General features: G+C 54.3%; 8 protein-coding genes and 1 non-coding gene across 9 annotated transcripts; 7 read left to right on the top strand and 2 right to left on the bottom strand.

The window, feature by feature from the left end:
- Nucleotides 1–5: 5 nt before the first annotated feature.
- On the bottom strand, nt 6–419 carry LY79DRAFT_574927 (VMA21-like domain-containing protein; the record flags this gene model as incomplete). The annotated part of the gene is made up of 2 exons (XM_060559654.1): nt 6–139; nt 215–419. 2 exons carry the CDS (start codon nt 417–419, stop codon nt 6–8), a joined length of 339 nt encoding a protein of 112 aa, XP_060421164.1.
- Nucleotides 420–833: 414 nt separating this feature from the next.
- On the top strand, nt 834–4,753 carry LY79DRAFT_534363 (SNF2 family domain-containing protein). Its single transcript, XM_060556422.1, has one exon. The coding sequence runs from the start codon at nt 1,158–1,160 to the stop codon at nt 4,293–4,295; it is 3,138 nt and encodes a 1,045-aa protein (XP_060421165.1). The 5' UTR covers nt 834–1,157; the 3' UTR covers nt 4,296–4,753.
- A 215-nt stretch (nt 4,754–4,968) lies between these two features.
- On the bottom strand, nt 4,969–7,129 carry LY79DRAFT_503594 (ankyrin repeat-containing domain protein; the record flags this gene model as incomplete). Its single annotated transcript, XM_060553414.1, has 2 exons — nt 4,969–6,592; nt 6,669–7,129. The coding sequence occupies 2 exons, from the start codon at nt 7,127–7,129 to the stop codon at nt 4,969–4,971; spliced, it is 2,085 nt and encodes a 694-aa protein (XP_060421166.1).
- A 1,404-nt stretch (nt 7,130–8,533) lies between these two features.
- On the top strand, nt 8,534–9,140 carry LY79DRAFT_574930 (uncharacterized protein; the record flags this gene model as incomplete). The annotated part of the gene is made up of 2 exons (XM_060559655.1): nt 8,534–8,672; nt 8,749–9,140. 2 exons carry the CDS (start codon nt 8,534–8,536, stop codon nt 9,138–9,140), a joined length of 531 nt encoding a protein of 176 aa, XP_060421167.1.
- A 763-nt stretch (nt 9,141–9,903) lies between these two features.
- On the top strand, nt 9,904–9,984 carry LY79DRAFT_t7. The gene has a single exon. It is a non-coding gene; the product is annotated as a tRNA-Ser (tRNA).
- Nucleotides 9,985–12,737: 2,753 nt separating this feature from the next.
- LY79DRAFT_28148 (autophagy protein Atg22) lies at nt 12,738–15,370 on the top strand. The gene is made up of 3 exons (XM_060552118.1): nt 12,738–13,292; nt 13,354–13,359; nt 13,498–15,370. Exons 1-3 carry the CDS (start codon nt 13,004–13,006, stop codon nt 15,177–15,179), a joined length of 1,977 nt encoding a protein of 658 aa, XP_060421168.1. The 5' UTR covers nt 12,738–13,003; the 3' UTR covers nt 15,180–15,370.
- A 913-nt stretch (nt 15,371–16,283) lies between these two features.
- LY79DRAFT_585997 (BAH domain-containing protein) lies at nt 16,284–17,813 on the top strand (the record flags this gene model as incomplete). Its single annotated transcript, XM_060560570.1, has 4 exons — nt 16,284–16,572; nt 16,629–16,943; nt 16,995–17,125; nt 17,181–17,813. The coding sequence occupies 4 exons, from the start codon at nt 16,284–16,286 to the stop codon at nt 17,811–17,813; spliced, it is 1,368 nt and encodes a 455-aa protein (XP_060421169.1).
- A 992-nt stretch (nt 17,814–18,805) lies between these two features.
- Nucleotides 18,806–19,811, top strand: LY79DRAFT_664911 (F-actin-capping protein subunit beta; the record flags this gene model as incomplete). Its single annotated transcript, XM_060562984.1, has 3 exons — nt 18,806–18,837; nt 18,914–19,341; nt 19,420–19,811. The coding sequence occupies 3 exons, from the start codon at nt 18,806–18,808 to the stop codon at nt 19,809–19,811; spliced, it is 852 nt and encodes a 283-aa protein (XP_060421170.1).
- Nucleotides 19,812–21,415: 1,604 nt separating this feature from the next.
- Nucleotides 21,416–22,283, top strand: LY79DRAFT_28384 (uncharacterized protein). Its single transcript, XM_060552140.1, has 2 exons — nt 21,416–21,480; nt 21,552–22,283. Exon 2 carries the CDS (start codon nt 21,599–21,601, stop codon nt 22,076–22,078), a length of 480 nt encoding a protein of 159 aa, XP_060421171.1. The 5' UTR covers nt 21,416–21,480; nt 21,552–21,598; the 3' UTR covers nt 22,079–22,283.
- Nucleotides 22,284–24,198: the final 1,915 nt, after the last annotated feature.

Below are 24,198 nucleotides of genomic sequence, written 5' to 3' on the forward strand. Positions count from 1 at the left end.
ATGATTTAGCGGTCCTTCTTCGCTTCCTTCTTAGCTTCCAATTGATCGCTCTGGTCCTCCTTCATGGCAACGACGATATAGCCGATCAGTACCACATTGGCCATGACTGCGGCCAGGGCTCCGGCAAAAGTTGAGTTGCCTGGCACAATCGTTAGTCATAGCTAGGCTGGGTTCCTTGGGCCAGAGGAAATCTCAGCGCATCTATGTAACCCACCTCTGAAGATGAAGTCGACCGTAGCAAAGTACGTGCCGATAGGCAAGACGACCATGGCAAAGGTAAATCCGAGGAGCTTCATGATGACCTCCATCGGTACGGCGGGAGTGATGTTGGACTTGTCTCCAGCGGCAGGGCTGGAGCCGACCACATCGTCCTTCTCGAGAATCGTCTTCTCCGAGGCAACAATTCGTCGAGTCGCCATTGTACTTCCACTGGAATCTGATATTCAAGGTATGTGAAGAGTGCCGGATGTGACAACTGGGCTGGACAACGACATGCGATGAGTGAGCACAAGTCCTACAATGCTAGAGAATGAGGTGAAGCCCGTACAGGATTATGAATCACCGTTGAACCGGGCTCGTTGGCCAGGTAAGGCTGTAGGAGACTCGTTATTGATAGATGTTGAGGTTGTAACTTGACTTGACGGTCCCGCTCACTGAGCATGGCCTACGAACCAGTCAAAAGTGAGACGCAAGCCGAAAGACAGCGTTCACAGTTCAAACCAGTGAAGCCCCGCACAGTGCCCTTAATTGATGACGCCAACCACGTGCGAACGCGCTTCGGGCTTCTGTCCAAGCGCGTCTTCTCGTTTCCCCGTGTCAACGGACTGGGGTGGTGAAAGACGATCTGCCCCAGAAAAATCACACTCTAGATACGCTACCGCCCGTTCAAAATCTCGACCGCTCCTGCTTAGAAGGTCTTTCACAGTTGGAAGGCCGTACTTACCCAACATCTATCTGCTCTTTCTCTGCGATCTCTTCCCATTTAGCCTTCGCAAATTCAAACGAACGATAGACCTTCTTATGCAGCCGAAACCTCGAGATTCATTTCTTTACTGGACAACGACCCCTCCCCCCACCCTTGTCACTTGACTATTGTTCGCCTCTTCACGTCACTTGGTGATCGCTTTTTTTCAACCACTATAAAACCCACACGAGCCATGGTTATCAACTTGAGCCTGAGCTCTTCGCCTCCAGTGGGCAGCTCGGCTATAGGCACGTCGCCTATCAGAGGCACCCGTCGCGGCGACGATACCGACGAGCTCGCTGACGAGACGATTCCTTGTTCGCCGCTCCAGACACAAGCCACGCAGATAGTTAACCGGACTTCACTTGCGTCCCCGTCAAAGCCGCATCCCGATCTCTCCCCCTCCTCCCCGTCTTCGCGCTCGGTTATCGAGGTCCCCGCGTCGTCGCCTTTCCAGCCGAACAAGACATCGAGCATCTCGAACAAAGCGTCGAGCACCTCGACCTACTTCTCGCGCCTCGTGCCCCCGGGCTCGCGTTTCCAGCCGCCCCCAAAGTCGCAGCCGACCCCGAGGTCGCTCAAAAGACCTTCGGAGGAACCCATTATTGTGGACTCTTCAGACGACGAGAACAACCGCAGTTCTCGTGAGAATATCGCCCGGACTTCGTTTAAGAAACATGTCTCCAACTTCGAATACATCCCTGTGGACAAGCTGCAGAAGAAAATTGAAGCAGTCTCCCAGGCTCTCGGCAGTACAATGCCAGTTCAATACTGCAAGGAGGCACTGACCGCATGCCACAATAATGTTGAGGATGCAATCAACTACTTGTTGGAGGCTCGTCATCTGAAGCCCAAGGCCAACCCCCTCTTGAGCTCTAAGAAATCAGCTATCACCGTGGGAAACGAAAGACCAACGAACCTGGAGCGAAGAATCAGTCGATATGACGAGCCCAGCAAGCCGAAACTGCTTGGCCGCCATACCCCAAGCCTGCCAACCCCTTCACGAAGTATCACGCCCTCGCCACCCAAGCCAAAGCGCCGTCGCTTGATACAAGGTCGTCGCCCCGACCGGTCTCCTATCGCATCGCAACATATCCAGGAAATTGAACCGACGTTGGACGAACTCGCGGACGAGACGTTGGGCGAGCCAATCGTCATCCCAGACGACAACGAAGACGAGGACTTTGACAACGAGGATGAAGTGAACGAGGCGGTGAAGGAGAGTTTGCATGACAAGGCTCTTCAGGCCATCAACAACAGCTCCATCGAGGATCTGTCAGCCATGACAAATATCAAACTGGACGAGCTCAGAGTCATTGAGAATAAGAGACCCTTCGACACCATCGACGAGGTTCAGGCCGTGACTGTCCTCAAGAAATCAGGCGCGCGCGGCCGAAAGCCCAGGGTCGCGATCGGAGAGACACTAGTTGACGCAATCATGGAGTTTACTCGCAGCGTCAACGCCATTGACGAGGTTGTAGCCGATTGCGAGAAGAAGGCGAACAAGGTCAAGCAAGAGATTAGCCTTTGGGATCTCGACGTCAAGGGGCAGAAACGGAGCTCCCAGAGCTCCCAGGCCAAGAATGACATGCCCCTGACACCGACAAGCTTCCAGGGCCAGAAGCTTTCGGAGCCCCCAATTCCCTGCCAACCGAAAATGATGGAGGGCCACTGCACCATGCGTCCCTTCCAGGTGTTTGGTCTGAACTGGATGTCACTTCTATACAACAGTGGCTACGGATGCATTCTGGCCGATGAAATGGGCCTGGGCAAAACGTGTCAGGTCATCTCTTTGATCTGTCATCTCGTGGAGAATTACGAAGAGACTGGACGGGGCGACCGACCCTGGCCCAACCTCGTCGTCGTGCCGCCATCAACCTTTTCCAACTGGATGGTTGAGTTCCAGCGCTTTGCCCCTGGTCTTTCGGTACTTGCCTACCAAGGTCCCCAAGCCGAGCGCAGGGACATTGCATACGAAATGCTTGACAACCCCGGCGACTACCACGTTGTCTTGACGACATACACGCAAGTTGGTTCTGAGGATGACCTGGAGGCTCTCCGAGAGCTTCAGCCTGCTGCTGCAATCTTTGACGAGGGTCACAAAATGAAGAACCCCAAGACAAAGATCTACAAAGATCTCATTCGAATCAAAGCCCGTTGGAGGATGCTACTCACCGGCACTCCTGTCCAGAATAACTTGATGGAGATGCTCTCTCTTTTGAATTTTATCGACCCGAAGCAGTTCAGTGGCCGGATGGATCAACTCCAATACATGTTCAGTCAAAAGGTTACTATTCGTGACGTCAACAACGGTGCCTTCCTATACGGAGAACGTGTCAGCCGAGCCAGGACCATTCTTGAGCCTTTTATCTTGCAACGCCGCAAGCAGCAGGTGCTGTCCGACATGCCATCCAAGACCTGCAATGTGGCATATTGCGATCTGGCGCCGACGCAGAAAGAGCTGTACGAGGAGTACGAGCGCCTCTTCAAGGCCGGTCCGGCCAAGAAGACAAATACCGGACGACAGAGCGACCAGAACAACAGCTGGATGCAACTTCGAAAGGCTGCCATTCACCCCCAACTCTTCCGGCGATACTTTGACGACAAGAAGGTCGAGCAGATGGCCAAGATACTGATGAGAGATTTGCCTCAATCGGAGCTGCAACAGCCGCGACTGGACCACTTGATTGGGGAGCTGAAGAATTCATCCGACTTTGAATTGCACCTCTGGTGTCGCGACTATGCCTGCATCAGGCACCTCGATGTACCTGAAGGTTCTTGGATGGATAGCGGCAAGGTCACTAAGCTGCTCCAGCTCATTCATCAATATCGTGACAACGGCGATCGCGTTTTGGTTTTCAGCAAATTTGCAAAGGTCATTGAGATCCTTCGAGAGGTTCTCCATACCGATGGGATCAAACACTGTGTTCTGTACGGCCAAACTAGCGTTGGAGAGCGTCAGGACCTGATTGACGACTTCAACAAGGACATCGATATCACTGCCTTCCTGCTCACGACCGGTGCCGGCGGTACCGGCATCAACTTGACGTCAGCAAACAAGATCATCATCTTCGACCAGTCCGACAATCCGCAAGACGACATCCAAGCCGAGAACCGTGCTCATCGTCTGGGTCAGACCCGTGACGTCGAGGTCATCCGTCTTTTGACGTCGCACACCATCGAAGAGCTCATTTACAAGGCATGTCAGAAGAAAATTGAGCTCGCCGAAAAGGTCACCGGTGCAGTGGAAGACGTTGAAGATAAGAACGCAGAGGAAAACTTGGAGAAGGAGGTTCGGAAGATGATGGCGGATCAGATGACACCCTCATGATAGTATGTTCATGAGGCTTCGGTTCCGACGCGACTACTTGTTTTTGATATATTTGCATAGACAGGCGACTAGGCGCGGCTTTTGGTAGTCATCGCATTGACCGGCTACCTTTGTTGGGTGTTGTCCTGAGTTATATGGCATGATACTACCGCGGTAAGAAAAACATCACTCTTGTAATATCCCTAGAGAAGAGAGAAGGCACGGCCGGAAGTGCTAGATTATTGTTACTTGTTTTAGGCATTTGTATTTAGTTCGAGACGGAAGACATCCAGGGGGGGATAACCGTGGACAATATCACGGCCTTGGACCAAAGGGAGCCTCCCCAATTGTAGGGTTAGCATGGCGGTCTGGAACGGGGGCCAACTGGACGAAAGCATAGACGAAGACTATCAGTCTACACAGACGAGAGCAAGTATCTTTCAGAGGCAGCCTCGACTGAATAAACTTTTACGACGGGCATCTTGACATGTTTGACTCATTTTGGTGTATTCGATATCAACTTTCGTCACAGAGTGGGTGTCCTTACAACCCCATGTTTACGGGTTCTTGCTCTGGGGGGAAGAAGGTTTGAGGAACAAAGCGAAAGGGCTGAGGCATTGCCCATGTAGGAACCCGTCTCGCGTATAGTCCGCTTGAATAAGATGGAGTTTGGTCCTGCTCCGCCCTTGTTTACCTAGTATGCTGCCTCTGCCTCATATTTTTCAATAAACTCCGCCACGTCAACGGCCCCATGCGCCCGGGCAACCTCGGCCGCCGTTCCCTTGGCTTTGAACAGCGCCCTTGCCGTCGTCGACCTGATGGATTTGTCGATTCCCAGCTCCAGCAGCCACTTGGCGCAGGCCAACCGGCCCGTCCTTGCCGCGTAGTGCAGCGCGGTGTAGTCTCCCGACGCCATCTTGTGCAGATCCCGCCCACGGCCCAGGAGGAAGCTCGCGCTGCGCACATGACCGCCGCTGCAAGCCCAGAGGAAGGCGTCCGACCCCTGGGGCGTCGTGTACGACCAATCGGCCCCGTGCTCGATGAGAAGCAGGATCATCGGTAGCAAGCCGTACTGGGCGGCTTCCATGAGGGCCGTCGCGCTGTGGGCGCCCTTGCTGTCGACACGGGCACCCAACTCAAGCAGGAGGCGTAGCATGGAGAGGTCCTTCTGCAGCACCGCTGCGTGGAGCGGCCTCCTCTTATCCGCCACCTGGGCGTTCAAGTCGGCATTGTGCCTGGCGAGAAGCCTCACCATCTCGGGCCAGTGCCTCGTCACCGCCAGGTGTAGGACGGTGGCCTTGTCTTTACCCCTCGAGTTGGGGTCGGCGCCAGCCTCGAGGAGCTTGGCTGCGATGTCCAAGTTCTTGTTCCACCCGGCCTGCCACAAGGATGTCGGCACCGCGCCGTCCTTAGACGTCTGTACTGCGTCGACGTTGGCTCCAAGCCTGATCAGGACATCGACGGCCTCCGGGTGGTTGTTCCTGACGGCGAGGTGAAGGGGCGTGGCGCCCTCGCAGTCCCCCACCAACGGGAGGTTGACCGACTTCGCCGCCTTGGCCACAATCTCAAGTTCCTCTGCATTCCCACTCATAGCGAGCTCGTGGACGGGAGTACTGCCTGACTTCTTGGCTCCGATGATTATCGGGTCGGCTCCTTGCTCCATCAATGCACGGATGACTTTGACGTCGACCTTGGATTTCTTGCCGTTCTTGTCCACGGGATGGCACGCCATGAATAGGGGTGTCTGGCCTTGCTTGTCCCGCACGTTTGGGTCAGCGCCTCTATCCAGCAAGTACTGAACGAGGAGGTACGTGGAATTCTTCGCTGCCGAATGTAACGCCGTCACCCCTTTGTCGTTTGTGATGGTCCAGCTGGCCCCATTAGACAGCAATGTTAGTGACGTCGGCGTTTGCCCCCGCTGCAGCGCTTGGTGCAGTGGGGTTTCTTGCCATACATTCTGGATGTCGACGTCGGCGCCGTAGGCCAGCAAACGATCCAGTATGGGCAGGAATCCTTCGCGGGCGGCGATGTGCACGGCTCGGTCTCCGCCATCTCCCAGGGTCACGTCGACCGAGACGCCCTGGGATAGGATGGGCTCGACGTCGACGAGCCGGCCGCTTCGAACAGCTGTGTAGAGGTCCTTGGCAAGCCGAGTTCCTGACTTCTTGATCTGCGTGTCCGACTTGCTCTTCTTGATTGCCTGAGGCGGCGGCTGCAGCTGGTCAACCGGAGGCTCCGATTTGGAGACTGGCGTCTGGCCGGTCTCAAGCATTGCGATCAACCTTTGTAGGTCGTTGCCTATAGCGTTGGTGTTGTGCCTGTGCCTCTGTCAGCTTCAAGGTCTGGTATCCCCTTCCCGTGTCTCTCGTCGTCGTCGTCCCGCGGCAGACCTACAATTGTATTCCTGACATGACAATGGCGACCATGTCCCTCTGGTCCTTGACATTCTGCACAGCGTCTTTGAAAAAGTCTTCCTTCCACAGGAACTTGGTCTTGTCCCACTTGCCCATGAGCGAGTTCTTTTTACTCTGTAACTTGGTGGCCTCCTCCTCTAGCTCCTCGAGCGTCTCGCGAATGCCCTGCATGCTCTTTTCGAAACACCACAGCAGGGTGTGCCCAGGCGTCTTCTGCTGGGCGCCTGGGGGAGACATCGTCTTTCCACCGTGCTGCAATGCATCTGGCGTCCGCAGCAGCTGGTCTTTAAGGCTGAAGCAAAGTGCCTTGGTCCATTCACACTCATCGATGATATCCCGCACCGCCCTGGGCGTGTTCCTATACCTATCACATAGCCCCTGGATCTGATGGACGACGACGAAGAGATCGATCACACTCGTTATTGCCCCGATGAACTCCATATCAGATATCGCGGGCGTTCGTTGATTTCGGCCTTGAAGTCAATCCGGCCATACGCGACGAGATGGCAGAGATGCGAGTGATATACTAGGTAGCGGAGGGTTATGATCCTCTTGCATGGCCCCCGCTGGTTGCCTGTACTGCGACCAATAACAACGGTGGCTGCGGCTGATGTGCATTGCTGCTATCCCTATATGGAACCACAACAGGTTGCCTCCCAGGTCTGTCATCACCGATAGTCTGGCAGGAAAATAGTGATCGCGGAGATGTCACGCCCGACCACGACAGCATCGTGACATTTTGGGAGGGCCCAAAGAAGAACTAGAGGACGTTGAGCTCCACGTGCATCCGCTGCCTCAGCGAGTCACTGGCTCTGAAGTGGATGTCGTCATCTTGTTGTCCGCGGCAGATACTGTATCCTAGGGCGTCGGATTACGGCCAGTGAGCTGGAGATTTGAACAAATTGTTATCACACAACTTGGAGCTGGGAGGGAACATGCGATGAAAGCGGCAAGAAACCCAGAGAATCAAGCCGGGGCTCTACCGGGAGAAAAGTGACAATGCGCCAAAGCCAAAGAAGGCAGGGACAGGGGTGTATGTATGGCACTAGGAAAGGTCCAGGTCTTGTCAGTTACATACGATGCCTTTGGGATCTAGCACTGCGTGGACCAAGGTTGCGAACCTGGCAGTGTCAACGCAACGTTGAATGAAGTACAGAGTTCACGAATCTTGTTGCGCAACCAAATCCAAAGAAGGACTGGCATGAAATGAACCGAGGGACGTCTTGGTACCACTGGGCTGGCGCTGTGCAGATGTCGATGCGGGATGGTCTGCAGAGCTCTCACGAAATTAAGATACGTAAACTGGGGGTTATCAGGGCAAGCTTTGCTATCATTCGTCATCTAGTCTCGACGAGCCGTCGGGTAGAACAGTCTTCAGCATGCGCATGTACTTCCCCCGTGCCTATGCGAGAAGAGACGGAGCCAAGACTGTTGCGGCCTGACACAAAGGCAAGTCCTCCCACGCCCAGGGAGGGGTCTCAAGACGCTAACGATATGCCACAATCATCTGCAAGCTTGCTCTCTAGTTCCCGGCTGGCAGAACTAACTGATAAGTCCGCGTACCTTGCACCATCACTAATCTCGCCTTACCGTATGATGTGATGAGGGGCACATGGCTGGCTGCCAGGAACAGGTGTCTTATCTATATATGATGCCACTGACGTATCTTGTTGACTTGTGTGGCTTTTTTTCCCTTTTCTCTTTCTTGGTCTACATTGTCCAATCCAGGAAGGAATCATCTTAAAAAGTCGCCGCCTCTCTTTTCCCAGGCAACGTTTTCTACTGACGAACCTCATTCCGATACCTAACGAACAACGTCCAACCCCCCCAAACACCCGAATCAAAATGACAGCCGAAGTCTCGCATGGGAGAGGCGGGGCAGGAAACATGGCCGCCGACGATACTCAGTACGTCGACGGCGAGGTCGTAAGGGCCGGCCCCGAGGGCTCTCACGGAACGGGCGCATTCAGCTCTGGTAGAGGAGGTGAGCATCACATTCTACTCCCAATAGCACGAGGACGCCGGGCGCAAACGCGGCATCGACGCACTCGCGCACAGAGCCGGGCTTTCGTCCCCACTCACCCTCCACCAGTCCTTCAATATCCCTTACGGTCGCGGGCACGACACATCTTTGTTGAACCATTCAACTGACGACGACCTCCCGTTGACACCAGGAGCCGGAAATATTGCCGACGCCAACAGTGAGCCCGCCCCGCGTGCCGACAAGGACGTCATCCCCGAGGAGGCCTGCCGCCCTTCGACCGAGGGCCAGGATTACCACGTCGGCCGGGGCGGTGCAGGCAACGCCGTCGAGATAGAAAAGTCGGCCGCGCACAAGGACATTGACCACGAGAAGAAGGCCGCCGCTCAGGCCCGCGCCGAGGGCTCGGCCGGCGTCAGTGTTGCTGACAAGCTCAAGGCCAAGGTCCTCGCACCCTTCCACAAGAAGTAAACCGGAGAGTCGCCACAGAGAGCGGTGGGTTTTGCCGCGATAGCAGATGCATCCGTGAGTGGTTCCGGTCTTCGGTTGCTAGTCGGTTACGTTGGACGGTTCGGTAGTTTTGTTTTATCAACATACCCTTCATGATATCCCCATTTCGCACAAATAGCTCGAATGCGCTGCTTGCTTCGGAGCTTTTATCCGAAAGTTTCAGATAAGATTAGGCTATTTGCTCAACAATCGTACCAGCAAGGTTTCGCCGAAATGAGTTTTCCGCTATGTCCCATGTGCACATGGCTAAGTAGTGAGATGCATCGCAGAGCCATTATGAACGATGACGAAAGCTTGCGTACACTTGGGAATATTGGATGAATAGATCAAGGCCGCTTTCGGGGTGTTGGATGGGCCGTCATTGTTGCGAACCGTTACCGGAAAAAGCACTATGACGAAATCCAGAGCATTGCCTCAAATCATGGAGGTAAGTGTAGGTTTCTCCCGAGGCTTCCAGAAAATTCCTCGCACACTCTTTGGATGATGGCCAAGCTGTCACTTTTTAACTGCGCCACATTTAACACTGAAAGTCCATGACTTGCACAGATCAAAACCTGCGCATTGTTATAGCAGTGTTGGGGAGCGATCGCAGGGAACTGTCCGAACTATGATTTGACACCGTATCCGGCCTATGGCGTATCACGTCTGCCCATACAGCTCTCCACCACAAGCTGGATTGAGAAAATCCGTCATATTTTCCATTGTCATCTCCAAAACGATAAGAGGCGTTGTGGCGGAGTGGTTAACGCGGTAGACTCGAAATCTACTTCCTTCGGGAGCGTCTGTTCGAATCAGGCCAACGTCGGCTTTTTTTCCTGTTGCCAATTCTTTTCTTCTTTTTTTTTTCTTTTTTTCTTCCGGTCCCTGGATGATGCATTTGCAAGTGGTTTTTTCCTTCGGCAGCGCGTGTTCAGATCATGCCCGTATCGGCATATTGCGTTTATTTTACTCTTTTTAGGTAAAAGTTTGTTATTATCCAGTGTTTCCAGGATGCTTTCTGATGCATAATTGCCAGGGTTATGCAATGTCTGCATGGATATTTACTGGTCCTCTATGATGAGAGATCGTGCATCCCCGCGGAAGATCAAAGTCACGTTATCCCTGATTACTTGACTCCCCAAGAAGGCCAAGCACCCACATTTGCTAGATGCTCTCAGAATCGAGCAATATAATATCAAGCAGCAGCATCCTCCAATAGGTATTGGCAAGCAACCAATTTCTCTCGGACTCGTTGTAGCATCCAAGAGGGTCCGGAGGCCAACACGCATTACCATGGCACTTACACCACGGTTCCCATTAGCTAGCGCTCACCCGCTACAGCTTCTTTCTCTTCTACACATCCACTGTTCACTCAGTATATCAAGTATTCATCACCAAGCCTAGAAGTATGTCCCCATGATACAAACATATTCACTTTAAAGTCTGGAAAGCGGTGTGGCCGAGGCCCTCGGGCTTGCTGGCAATGCACGCGCTCTCGAATGGACTTCATGATGTCGTGGTTGCAACAAATCGAGCGACGCAGGAGCAGTTTACGATGCCTGGACATTCTTGCATTTTGGCCACCAGCTGTACACTCGCACAATCCACCGACTTTTCCATACGAGAGCCTAGGAAGACAGGACTCCTGCGTCTCTATGCGAATTGCATGGGTTTGGTGCAGAAAGACTAGTCAGTCTATATGAGACCTTGAGCGAAGTGTTGTATATGTACACCACCTTGATCTACCCGCCTTTTGCGCCAGTTCGTGTCAAATGTCGCCTGGTATTCACATGACGATGATCGCCACTCAGGGTCGAACGGGTGTTGAGAGTTGTGGTGGGCAGGCTGGTGCACAGAGAACCGCAGATCGCTCGAGCACTTGCAGAATGCCCACACCCGCAAGCTCAAGCTCGGTTCGGATCGCCCAGAAACCTTTGCCGCAGTGTTGCGACCGAAGATGGACGGCAATGCGCGCAGTGGTCTGCATACTAAAACATTGTTGCCAAGTCTCGCCTTCCGAGAAATGCATTGAATTGACGTCGTTGCCGGATAACGGAAGCTGTGTGCAGATTGCGGACTTGCGGCTGGGGTTCGAGGTCAACTCTTCCCAAGACGGCATCGGCTGACCTGCCAAGCAAAGTAAAAACCGGGAGGGACAACTGAACAAAACCGTTGCTGGTATTTCATCACTGCAAGGTTTGCGGCAGGGGTGCTCCGTCGATGATCGGAGTTCTCCAAGACGTCGATGAGTTTGGTCGGCTAATTCGTGGTAGCCAGGGAGAGCCTGAGAGGGTTGACAAGGACACCATGGGTACCGGAGAGACCGTTGAAAAACTAGCCAATGCGGAGAGAATCCATTCACTCTCTCGCGGTGTAGGTGCTGTCAGTGGCGATGATGGGCGAGGGTGTTGAGATGGATGGACAATTTTGTGCGCAAGAGCAAGGAGCAATGCCCAATCCCAAAGGCGGGTGCGGCGCATAAGGTCCATCTCTGCATGCCGGCCACGGAATATGAGACGAATGATGACCCCGGTTCATCGTCCAAAGCGCATCCTCTCGCGATGAATGGAGTTCATAGCCTCATAGCGCGGCACGCTTCAAGCGTAGCAGCAGCGCTAGGAAGACCGTTCCATCAGCAATGATGCGGTGGGATGCACCCATGCCCGCAGTTGCAGCGCCTGTGAGACCGGCCAACGGTGTCCGCTGCGGCGACTGGGGTCTTTGGGGGGCAGGTAGGTTGAAAAGCGACGGAACGAGATCTGATAGACGGTGGCCGTCATGGACTTGCCTGAAGGCAAGGTTAGAAAGGTTTGGGCGAGGGAGCCGCGGAGTCACAGCGCAGGCAGGCAGGAAAGGCAGAGACGGAGAACAGGAGGCCAGGAAGACAGAGACGAGACCATGGATTGACACTGTCACCTTTGGATGACCTTGTCCGTCCATTTCCCATTACTTTTCAGAACGCCGTATAACCAACCACTCCGGCCCACTGCCTGTTCGTGCAAACTCGACCAGACACATTAACTCGGCCTACCTCACTGCATCCCGTCTCTTCTCGTTCTCTTCAACCATCTCGTCTCTCTGTCTGTCTGTCTGTCCCATCCATCCGGGCATTCGAGCTTTGGCCCCATGTTACTGTCCACGCCAACAACACGCCGTCTCCGTCCGCGTCCCCGTCTGCCCCATCCACAAACGTGGGCTGTCGCACAGCCGTCATCGGGCAGCAGCATCACAGTACATGACAAAGTCGCCTCCCGTCTTGGGCCTGTGACAGCTTGCGCGCCCTGTCCTCAAACAAGAAGCTTTTACGACTAGACTCACTGGCGAGGGCACTGGCGAGCTCTCTCAGTATCCAGCAGCACAGAAAGCAAAGAGGGTGCGATCCAGTCAGTGAGTGAGGGCGGAGCGCAGGTGCAGTGCAGCATAGCTGGAAATTTACCGAGTGGCTCGGCCCAACAGCAGCCGCAGCGGCCAAACCTATCGTCGTCAAACCCGAGAATCCGACTCTGGGGAGGGAGGTGCCTAGCACTGTGACTATACTTCAGTGCTGGGTGCCTTGCTCAACCTACACCCTGCATATCCGTCTCGTCAGCGCATCGCTTGCTTGGTACCTCATCTATCTGAGGTGCTGAAGGTTGGCAGTTGTGTCTCTTACAATCTAACTTAGAACACTCCGAAGTGTGGTTGCGTGCTGCTGCGACCGGAGTGCTCCCGCCCGTCTAAGTACCTACTTAGATAGGTAGTAGGCTGGTACCGGGTGAGACAGACAGGCCCCCCACTGTCAGCTGTCCTGTCTTCAACCAGTAAAGTCGCAACCCCTTCCTCCCCCAGCTGCCCGCTCGCCCGCCATGGTTCCCAGGCAGGAGGAACACGCTCGGCCGCCGCCTGCACCACGTCTGTGGTCGCGCCTCTCAACCTTGTCCAAACGTTCCTTTCGCTCCTTCACCTCCGACTTTGAAGCCGACGACGAACGTTCCGATACCGATTCGGACTACGAAAGGATGAGCGGCAGTAGTAGCGACGGCTTTCCTCACGGCCTAGGCCGTTATCAAGGCGAGGATACGCGCTCCACAAGCCAAAATGAGCTATCTGGCTGGTATGCATACGCCTTTGCTGCCGAGACCTATGTCATCTGTGGTGGGTTTTTGGTCCCAACTATGTTTCCGATGACTTGTAATTACGAGCTGACTGAACCTAGCTATTGGTATGTCCTATAATCAATCCCATCAAACCCACTCCTGATGTTGTTCCGGTTGTGGAGCTACCTACTTGGGTAGCTCGAGATGATCGTGCGGTGCACCCCGCTCTGGGCCCCTTTGCGCTGACAAGTCACGATGCTTAGGCTCTTTTATCCCGATCCTCCTCGAGACCCTTGCGCGCGAAAATGGTGTCCTGCTTTCCGATCGAACGACTCCGTGCGGTACGAGCGACTCCAAGAACAAGGCTGACGGGCAATGTATCGTCTATGTTTTGGGCATTGAAATCAACACGGCCAGCTTCGCCATGTATACCTTCTCCATCAGCGTCTTGCTCCAGGCGCTTTTGGTGGTGAGCATCAGCAGCGCTGCTGACCACGGCAATTCGAGGAAGAAGCTATTGCTCACGTTCGCATGGATCGGGAGCTTTTCCGTCATGGCCTACATTTTTGTCAGCAAGAGCACTTACCTCTTGGGTGCACTGTTGGCTATTGTATCCAACACTTGCTTTGGTGCCTCGTTCGTGCTTCTCAACTCCTTCCTGCCCTTGCTGGTCCGGCACCACCCAGAGGTGCTAGCGTCTGAGACTGTTCACACACCGGATTTGGGACACTCCGCTTTAGAATCGCAGCCTCTCAACGGTTCTCATCTGGAAGAGGGCTCCGTCGCCAGTGATGCTGAAGACCAAACCTCGGCATTACTCGGTGGCAACGGACTCGGTGATTACCCTTTGGTTCGCAAAGCCACGCATGAGGAGCTCACCTCGGTGGAGCTTCAGCTATCGACCCAAATCTCGGCCAAGGGTATTGGGATCGGCTACCTTGCCGGCCTCTTTGTGCAATGCGTTGCCATCGCAATTCTGATCACGATGAATAATACCACATGGGCGCAAAGGGTCGTGTTGCTCATTGTCGGTTCCTGGTGGGCGTTTTTCACGATCCCTGCTGCTATGTGGCTTCGTCCAAGGCCAGGCCCACCAATGCCCTTGACGTCAGGAAGGGGACCCCGAGCGTGGCTGAGCTACGTAGCTAACGCTTGGAAATCTCTTTTCAACACTGTCAGGCTGGCTCGTCGCTTGAAGGACGTCGTCTTGTTCTTATGTGCGTGGCTGCTGGTGTCAGACGCGATAGCGACGACATCTTCCACGGCGATCCTCTTCGCTAAGACGCAGCTTCATATGAAACCTTGGGCCTTGGGAATGATCAATGTCATTTCCACTATCGCTGGTGTCGTTGGTGCGTTCAGCTGGGCTTTCATCTCACGCACCTTCAAACTGAAGCCTCATCAGACGATTCTTGTCTGCATTGGCCTCTTCGAGCTCATCCCCATCTACGGTCTGCTTGGGTATCTACCAATCGTGCAGAAATGGGGCGTCATTGGACTACAACAACCATGGGAGATGTTCCCTCTGGCAGCGGTTTACGGGCTAGTACTAGGTGGACTGAGCTCTTACTGTCGCAGCCTCTACTCTCAGCTCATCCCACCAGGCAGCGAAGCCGCCTTCTACGCCCTCTACGCAATCAGTGACAAATCGAGCAGTTTCTTTGGACCTGCGGTTGTTGGCGCCATCATTGATGGGGCAGGCAGTATTCGGCCGGCCTTCTGGTTTTTGGCAGCCCTAGTAGGACTTCCGGTACCGCTCATCTGGTTTGTGAACGTCGAAAGGGGCAAACGCGAGGGTGAGAAGCTTGCTGAGGTCATTGAGGGGTTCAAACGCCGGTATGGAGGATCTAGCAGTGAGACGGAGGAGAGCGACGACCGTCCGATACTCAGTGCATATGACGACGACGAAGATGAGCATGCTCATGGCCGGCCCAGAGGTTATTGAGCATGCTCGGAACGTATATGATAGCATAGCAACGGCGCCTGGCTTGGGGGTTCAGTTTGACCATTGTATCGCGCCGTTACCTGAAAGTTGCGGCCTAACGATTTTCGAGAGCTTCAAGGTGACCAATGCATACCTCTCTTCTCTCTTGTTGGCTTTTCTGCTCGTTCTTCTACTTGATCCTCCCGCGACTCCCGTTGAATTTATCCAAGTTACAATGATCTCCAGTCTCTTCCTGTCCCGAGTTCTTTCTCTGTTGCCCAAGGCATCCGCAGTTTATGCCATCTCTACCACTCCTGTAACCTGCGTCGGTACAACACGGACAAGGAGAAAAGAAAGAAGAGGCAACAACCAGCGTTGGTCTATATAGTAAGTGGATTGTTTGATGGCGACTCATGCAGTTAAGCGATGGGGTTTCAAATTGCGCTCACTAATTGAGGTTGTTGGTAACTTCACGTTCAACTCGTTACAGGAAATCTCGATGGGGAATAAGTGCTGCGGATATTGGCACTTGCCGCCGGGATTCATTTCAGATTTCGGTTGGCGCGGATGATTGTAGCTGCAGTGCTTACGTGACACTCGCTATCTGCGTCACCTGTATCCGTATACCGTACCTACCACGGCCACGGCCACATCGTGGGCGACCAAGCCGCCCTCACGTGACCAATGGAATAATCATCCTGCGCCACCTTTTTTTCGCCGGCTAGTGTCAACGCGCTCCGCTCTTCGTTCCGGAATTGCCAGATCCTTAACCCGCGATTTTCCAAATTTTGCGCATCGTGGCCATCATTGGTCGTCGATACCTGGCCTGGTCCATCCTCTGGCTTGCCAGAGTATTCACACTCTTGTCAAAGTGAGCCCGGACGCCTATCTGGGACGGCGCACTTCCCACTCGGTCTCGTCCATCCCGGTCTCCTGGGCGGTCCGTACGCCTTCCAGCCACCCCGTTCTTCGTTCCCTTCGGTCGCGACATCCCCAGCGAAATCACTCCCAACGTCATTCGTCTCGGACACGTTCAATCGCGGTCGCATCGTATCTTGCCCGGTCCTCCTCGCGAATACCCCTCCTTGACTGCGTTTGCGACTCCGGACCCCCACCACCGCCGTCATGTCCACCTCGCGCAAGCGCCCTCGCGCCCAGGTCGAGGAGAACAAGGCCGAATGTCCTTTCAGCGTCACCTACGCCGAGCCCGATACCAAGGCACAGAAGAAGTCAAAGAAGAGAAGGAAACCGGAACAGGAAGAGGAGGACGGGAAGAAGAGCTCTAAGCAACTCTCTCCCTTCTCACCTTCCGGCGATTTCAACGGCAAGAGCGCCAATGATGTCTTGGATTTGGAATACAACGTGCATCCCCAGAAGAAGTGGCTGGAGATGACACGCTACAACAGTTTCGTTTGTATGTCATTGCTCTAGTCTCCTGTCGCCGTATGCGCTAACAATGAGGGATGGCAGTGAATGGAACTAAGTACTTCAGCGAGGGGTTTATCTACGTCGCAAATGATCAGACTGTTCAACGTCAAAAAGCCGCTGCGGACGGCGCGACAGATGCCAACGAACCGGAGAAGGTGCTGAAGCGATCCAAGTCCGAGGATGACTGGGTAGCCCGCATTCTAGAAATCCGCGCTAGCGACGAGCATCACGTCTACGCGCGTATCTACTGGATGTATTGGCCGGAGGAGCTGCCCGAGGGCACGATGGAAGGAAAGAGATATTCTGGAGGTCGCCAGTCGTATCACGGTCATAACGAGCTGATCGCTTCCAACCATAGTAGGTCATACTCCGCCTTTAGACTCCTGCTTTGTTACTGACTAGAAGCAGTGGACATCATCAACGTTGTCAGTGTAACACTGCCGGCCAATGTCAAACAATGGATCGAGGAGAACGACGACGAGATTCAGGAGGCGCTCTACTGGCGCCAGGCCTTTGATTGCCGGACCCAGCAACTCTCGGTATGCACAACACTTCGGAAGTCAGATCTGCCGATTGAAGCTAACCCTTCTGCAGTCAGTCGAACGCACCTGCAGATGCCGACAGCCCGCCAACCCGGACAAGACCTTGATTGGATGCTCAAACAAGGAATGCGGGAAATGGCTCCATGAACATTGCCTTCGAGAAGATGCCTTGATGCGAACCTACGAGCGACTCGGCAGAGACAAACCCCACATTAACGCGATGCTTCCGGCAGACGGCACGACCTCGGTCGCAGAGAGCGACATTAAGGAGGAAAAGAAGCTGGACGACGGTGTCAACGGACCACTCAGCCCCAGCGAAAGCGGTGCCGATGTTAAACAAACAATTGATGCGAAGCCTAGTGACGCGCCGGAGGAAACAAATGGACAATCTGTAACAGAGGGGACTCCCGCGGTTCTTGATGAGCGTGTCTCGCAACCGCCAACGACTCCTGCCACACCATCTGCGCTGGAGCTCTTGGGAACATCTCGCAAGATAAGATCCGGAAAGAAGAAGGCCTCTGCAAGCGATGCGAAGCCGTGGGAAGGCCTATTTGAAGCGAAAATACTGATGGACATGAACCCGACCAAGATTGAGATCAAGGACCTCCGAGAGAACGTCACCGAAGGAGACAAGGTGTGGACTGAGCCACTGCTCTGCCTTGTTTGCGAAGTGGAGATTAGCTGAGCGACCAGCCTTTCCGTGGCTGTCACACTACAGGATCCTTGATATAATGGGTCGCACAGAAGCGCGCGATGGCGGGCTTCACTTCTCGCTGTATGTATTCCAGCAGGCATCGCGTTCAACAAACACACCCGCAAGCAGTGGGTTGACGCGCTGTTGTTTTGATTACGCAGAATTCCAGTATGACAAATCAGTATACTGAGTACTGACAATGAGTTTGGGGGGGAGCAGAGGTGGTCGAGCTGGCCGATATGAGTGGTTGAGATCTGAACAAAGACCGGAACAGAGTCAGAAGAAAAAGGAGTCATTGTCAGGATCGGAAACTGGCGGTTTGGGTGTGGCCGGGATGTGGTTCTTTCGCGAGGCGTTGGCGAATACGGTTCATCTCGAGATTGGATGAAGTCGGCATAAGAAACAGCTCTCGATAGATGCAGGGAGACGGAAAGCAGACAAAAAGAGGTCGGCAAAAAAGAGGAACATGGCCAGGGAGCGGCCGTCTGGAGACCAAAGTCTTATGAACAGGGCAGTTTCCTAGAGCTTACATGGTTTGTGGTCGAATATTTACCTTATCCTCTTTAACCTTTGCATCAGCGAATGTCGCAATATCTACTTGAATTGAATTTCTTACTTAAGAACGGTCTTATCCCAAGCAATTCCAATTATATTGTTTTCTTTCCTTCTTTTTTCTCTGCTGAAGCATACAGTTGCTCCCTCCCTTCCCTTGATGACGTGCCACTCGATAGCTCCGGCCGGCTCCAAGTGGAGGGTGGTAGGTGCTGCCCGAAGCTCACCTCGACTGTGGGGGCCGGGGAAGCACTCCCAGGGGCTAAGGTCTGATTTACCCCGCCAGGCCAGCGGCCAGCATCTCCCGCTAACACTCACTCCAACCTCAAAAGACGATTCTAAAACCACAACGCTACAAGCGTCGCCAACAGTCTCGAAAGATATTCCGATAGACCCTTTTTAGGGCCTTCGAAAGTACAGAAACCGCCATCATGGCCTCCGTCGACCCCTTCGACTCGGCCCTGTAAGCATTGCCCTTACCAGCCACCCCCCCGATGCTATACAAGAGGTTCTCTCTAACCAAGCCCGCCTTCCTCAAGTGACCTCCTCCGCCGCCTGAATCCGAAGCACACAACCGAACACCTAAATGCCATCATCTCGCTGGCCCCAGACCTGACTGAGGACCTTCTTTCATCCGTCGACCAGCCCCTGACGGTGAAGCGCTGCAAGCAAACGGGCCGTGACTACCTCCTCTGCGACTACAACCGCGATGGCGATAGCTACCGCTCTCCCTGGAGCAACCAGTTCGACCCGCCCCTCGACGAGGCGGGAGCTGGCGGCGTCGGGGCTGGTGGCAGCGAAGGAGCTGGCGAGGGCGCTATCCCGAGCGAGCGTGTCCGCAAGATGGAGGTTCGCGCCAACGAGGCGTTTGATGTCTACCGCGACCTGTACTACGAGGGTGGCGTGAGCAGTGTGTACTTTTGGAATCTTGATGATGGTTTCGCCGGTGTTGTTCTCTTGAAGAAATGTAGGTTTTTTTCTCCGTGAGCGCTGGGACTCGGTGAGCAGCAAAAAGAGGGACACTAGCTAACGAATCATCCGACAGCCGCGACACCGGGAGGCAGCGCCGAGGGCGTCTGGGACTCAATTCACGTCTTCGAGGCCATTGAGCGCGGCCGCACGACGCAGTACAAGCTTACATCGACCGTGATCCTGTCGCTGTCGACATCGACGGGCGCCCTGGGTGACATGGACCTCAGCGGCAACATGACACGGCAGGTCGAGCAGGAGCTGCCTGTCGAGGGTGACGAGAGCCATATTGCCAACGTCGGCCGTCTCGTTGAGGATATGGAGCTCAAGATGCGCAACTTGCTGCAGGAGGTCTACTTCGGCAAGGCCAAGGACGTCGTCGGCGACCTGCGCAGCATCGGCAGCCTCAGTGAGGGCGCCAAGGACCGCGCGGCGCAGAGGGAGATCATTGGGAGCATGCAGAGGTGATCAACGCTCCGAAAGACTCGAGTCTGGGCAATTAGATTGTCACGGCGAGCATGGGTCTTGTTTGCATCAGGATTGGGGGGGGGGGGGGTGAGTAGTGCTGTGGGTTATCGAGATCGGGTCATACGGGGGTTTCAAGTCTCTCCCATTGTCTCTCGAGGTTAGCTCTTGTTTCGTGCGTCTGTCCGCCATCGGGACGGCCGAGGCGGATGGGGGAGTACCAAATAGATTGGGTGTTTTAACTGCCTCGAACCTAGGTCCATGGCAGACCAGCCTGTAATCTGCTCCGACAGCAGTTTCTTCTCTCGAGCGGAGCAGAGCAGGCGAAGTTGCCTGAAAACATTTGTGCCCGTTGCTTCTTTTTTGCTACCCTCACAAATTGGCTTGGACTTTTCTTAATCTTGATATCACCCTGCCGTGATTGAATATGCCAGTGCTTGGTCCATGATTCAGTTAGTCTGGCAAGCACGCTCACTAAACCGATATCAAGCCGAACAACAATCTCGCAAACTTCTTCTCTTTCCGTCTTAGCAAATACCTGCACTTTTGGTCATGATCAGTATCCCGCCATTCTTGCCCTCTTCTCAGCCGACCCCTGCATTGTCAACAAGTACCTGCATGGACTATCCGGTAGCCCTGCCCTCATTTGCAAACTGGGAGAGAGGAGAGTTGAAGAACGGGGTGGCATTCGACGTGGTAAGAGCCATAGAGCGGCCCGGTATCTCGCGTATCCGCGATAGGATCAGTGTGATGAGCAAGAAACAGCTTCTAGCTGCTGCATGATATCGTGTCTTCGTCCACGACTCCTTCGTGGACCGCGACAGTCACTGCTTGGCCCCATGAAGCCACCTTCACTAATGACAGGCCTGTCCAAAGAGTAGAGTCGAACGCCATGTTCGGGAGTGACTGCGGCGGATGGGCTGGTGGGGCGCATGGCCTCGGAGCCCTGGTGGTTTGTCACTGTTGAAGACACTTCTGAAGACTCTCACTTCAGATGTAAGCTCGTTTTCGGTTCTATGTGGGACACGTCATCGAGCAAGTCATCGGTCTAAGCTCGATAACCTAAAGTGCCAGTCCTGGGATTTGGTTGAGGGCAGAGTTCCACTGTGTCCGGAGGGAGGCGTTTGGGATAACTGAACGATTGCATCCCCCCCCCCCCCCCCCCCCCCCCCCCGGAGAACCTGGAAAGACTTTGAACGAACAACCACAGTGTCGAAACTACCGGATCGCTTATTTCAGCTCAGTCTGTCTCGAGTCTACCTTACCAAGCCATCTCCAGAGGGTGTCACTGAGGGAGCCATATCCAAGGAAGAGGCTTTTGAGGTGCAGGGGCGGATTGGTTTGATGGCGGGAAAAAAGTGCGTTTGTATTGCAACGGGAGAATCATAACTGACTGCCCAAGCCCTGGCGAACAGCCCGGCGATGTGGGGCCGTTTACAGGGTGAAAGGGCGGGTCCCGGTCACTCTGCGAAGCCTGTAGAAGGGGTGTTGTTTGATGGTTTCGCACAATCAATAATTGGATCTGGCTCTGTGCCAATGGACTAGCGCTAGCGTATGAATTCCTTGGGAAAGGAAACACAAGAGTCAGTCCGCCTTTGCCTCTGCGACGGTCCTCGAGACCCAAATTACCAAAGGGCTAAGGGGGGAGATCCGGGGACAAGAGCTGGGCGAGGTGAGCCACAAGCGCCGTCGACTCCCGCAAAAGAAACCATGAGAGTTTTGCTGAAGAACAGATCCCAGAAGACTTCTAGAACACGGAGCAGATCTTCCTCCACACCCCCGCCTGCAGCATGCAGGGAGGTGCCGAGTTGAGAGGCCAAGGCCGAAAGCCGGCCTTGCAGCAGCAGCAGCAGCAGCAGCAGCAGCAACGCGCCAGCGCGAGTTCTGGAGTTTGGCGGCATGGCTCAGGCAAGAGGCGCCGGGATACAAACCGCATCATGGAAGGCCCCTGGGCGGGAACGGGGCGGGATCCATGGGATGGGCATCTCGCGCCGCTGGCGCTAGCCGAAGGCTTGGGACGAGCAGTGGCCAACGACGGCTGTCGGCCTTCCCTCCACCTCTTGGTTGGTTTCCTGCAGCGTGCGTCCCGTGGTGCGATCAGCTCGGCTTTTCATATGACGGGTGTGTTACCTGAGATCGAAGCCGTCGGTGAGACAAGATTTGAATTACCCGCTTTCTCGAGGGAAGGGCAAGCATCCTTGGGTTGCACACATATGCAGCACATGATGGTCGGAGATGCTGGCCAGAGAGCAAGCGGCCACGTCAACTAGGAGACTGGGAATGGGAAAAGTGCAATCGAAGGGTCGTAACCGGACATGGATACCTTACTGCCCCCCCGCACCCCTTCCCCCACCCCCCAAATATCTTGATGGCATACGCACGATCATCAGGTGTGAAAAAGACCTGAATCGATCGAAACGGCATCCCGGGGCTGTCGAGATACATTATTGAACAAAGGGTGTCAGATAGAGCGTGGAAGAGCAATATGAGGTTTTTTTTAGTTTTTTTTTTTTTTAGTTTGTCTTGCATAGCTTCCTTGAGAGGGAGCTGCATGGATGTCTCTGATATTCTGTCTTTCGTTGTCGTGTCTTGGGCTAGTCGATAACGCCTACAAGAGCGACGGTGACAACCAGGTACGCGATCCATGGTACGACGCTCTGGGCGCCTGGGGCGCACATCCCTTCCTCTCTTTCTCTTTTCACTTTAAATTGGATGCGTGGCAGCCTGTCGATCGAAATGGTTGCCCCTCCCCCCACGGTAAATTTAATGGCGGATGCTAAAGCTGGTGTGAGGAGTCAGGTTCTAAAAGATAGTGGGCGCCACGGGCACGGAGTGGGCCAGGGCGTGCGGGAGAACGTAAACCGTACAGTACGTAATTAGTACCTAGATACCTACCTCTCGGTAGGTAGGTACCAGGTAGGCAAAGGTAGAGTATGTACGGAGTAGTTTACATGCCTACCTTGGTTCAGTACAGACCATTGCTGGCCTGTGGCAGGGAGGCAGGGTTGTTTCGAGGGACCACGAGCTCTGCAGGTTGATGAGCAGGAGGCGCGACGGGTTTTTGGTGTCCAATCAGATGGCCGGCTTTCCTCCTCCTCCTTGGAATCTTGGCCGATGAGCTTTGCTGTGCGGGAGAACATGTTGGCCGCTGCCGAGAGGAGAGTGCGGTACGGATACCAGCATCGCAGCTGCAGCTTGGATGTCAAGTGTAACGTTGGTCCCCACGGGCAGCTCCCGTCCCTTGGATCCGATGGCGTGGAGACTGGCATTTGGCAACGATCGTCCGGCGTGGCTATCAATAGCACCGTAACCGCTAGGGCATTATGTCTCTGTTGGATCGAGAAAAGAGAATAGCGCCTCGACGGGGTGACTCGGATGGAAGGCTGGGGAGGACGGAGGAGACGGAGATGACACCGAATCAGTTGTATGTCGATGGCGGGAGGGTGCCAGTCAGAGCCGTCCAAGGCCTAGGTGCCGTTAACGGGTAGCAATAAACAACCAGTCAAGGAATGAGATATCGCTTCGCGCAGGTCGGAACAAGGAGATGCGGGAACGAGTGACGAGCCTGTGAAAGAGCCACCACCACAACACAACCACCTGCGGTACCTATGTGGTAGGCGAGGTGTTCCATCAGCAACAGGCATTTACCCGGACACCCTGGCGACATTAGCATCTACACAAGAAGAAACAAGCACATTTATCACAGCTTCACGCCCGCCTGCGCAGGTACCTAAACTAGGTAATTAGGTAGCTTGCGTGCGTGCGTGTTTGCTCGTATGTTTGCTTCACTGCTACTAGGAGGTGTGTTTTGGGGAGGGGGGGGGGGGGGGGGTACACTAATGGACGATAGGGGTGAAAAGTATCGTTGGAGTTTGAAGCTGCATAAAGCCCCACAGCCCTCTGTCAGCATCCAGCAGCATCCAGCAGCATCAATTGCACGGCTCAGCATCTGTAACCCGTCCAGGAGTGACGGAGCGAGCGATATGATTTCAGGTTGTCCGTCTCCGTCTCCTCCTAAGCTCAATCCTCCTTCGCCTCCCTCGTCCGACCCTCCTCGTCCCGCTCCCACGGCCCGCCCCAATCTCCATTTTGGCCCCCGTTTCTGAACGACAGGTCCATTGTATTGGACGAGTCTCTGCCGATGCAGCGCCGCTCTGTTTCGTCTCTTTTTTTTATGCTGCCGTTTCCGCTACACTAGTGATTTTTCATCTTGTTATACCCTCCTCCTGACACCTGTGCGGGAAACACTGGGAGAAAAAGGGGTAAGGGCAATCTGTCGTCTCAAGTTTGGATTTGATTTTGCTTTTGTCTGGGTACGTTACCTTGAGTTATTATCTGGTTTCTATTATCATCGTACGTAACCAACCAGCCTCCAACTCTGCATTAGAAC

The sequence above is a fragment of the Colletotrichum navitas genome (assembly GCF_030913465.1).
Source record: "Colletotrichum navitas strain CBS 125086 chromosome Unknown LY79scaffold_1, whole genome shotgun sequence".
Lineage (NCBI taxonomy): Eukaryota > Fungi > Ascomycota > Sordariomycetes > Glomerellales > Glomerellaceae > Colletotrichum > Colletotrichum navitas.

Bases quoted from the DNA above. Each gene is read 5' to 3' on its own strand.
- LY79DRAFT_534363 (XM_060556422.1), top strand. From the start codon at position 1,158: ATGGTTATCAACTTGAGCCTGAGCTCTTCGCCTCCAGTGGGCAGCTCG.
- LY79DRAFT_28148 (XM_060552118.1), top strand. From the start codon at position 13,004: ATGGTTCCCAGGCAGGAGGAACACGCTCGGCCGCCGCCTGCACCACGT.
- LY79DRAFT_28384 (XM_060552140.1), top strand. From the start codon at position 21,599: ATGCAGGGAGGTGCCGAGTTGAGAGGCCAAGGCCGAAAGCCGGCCTTG.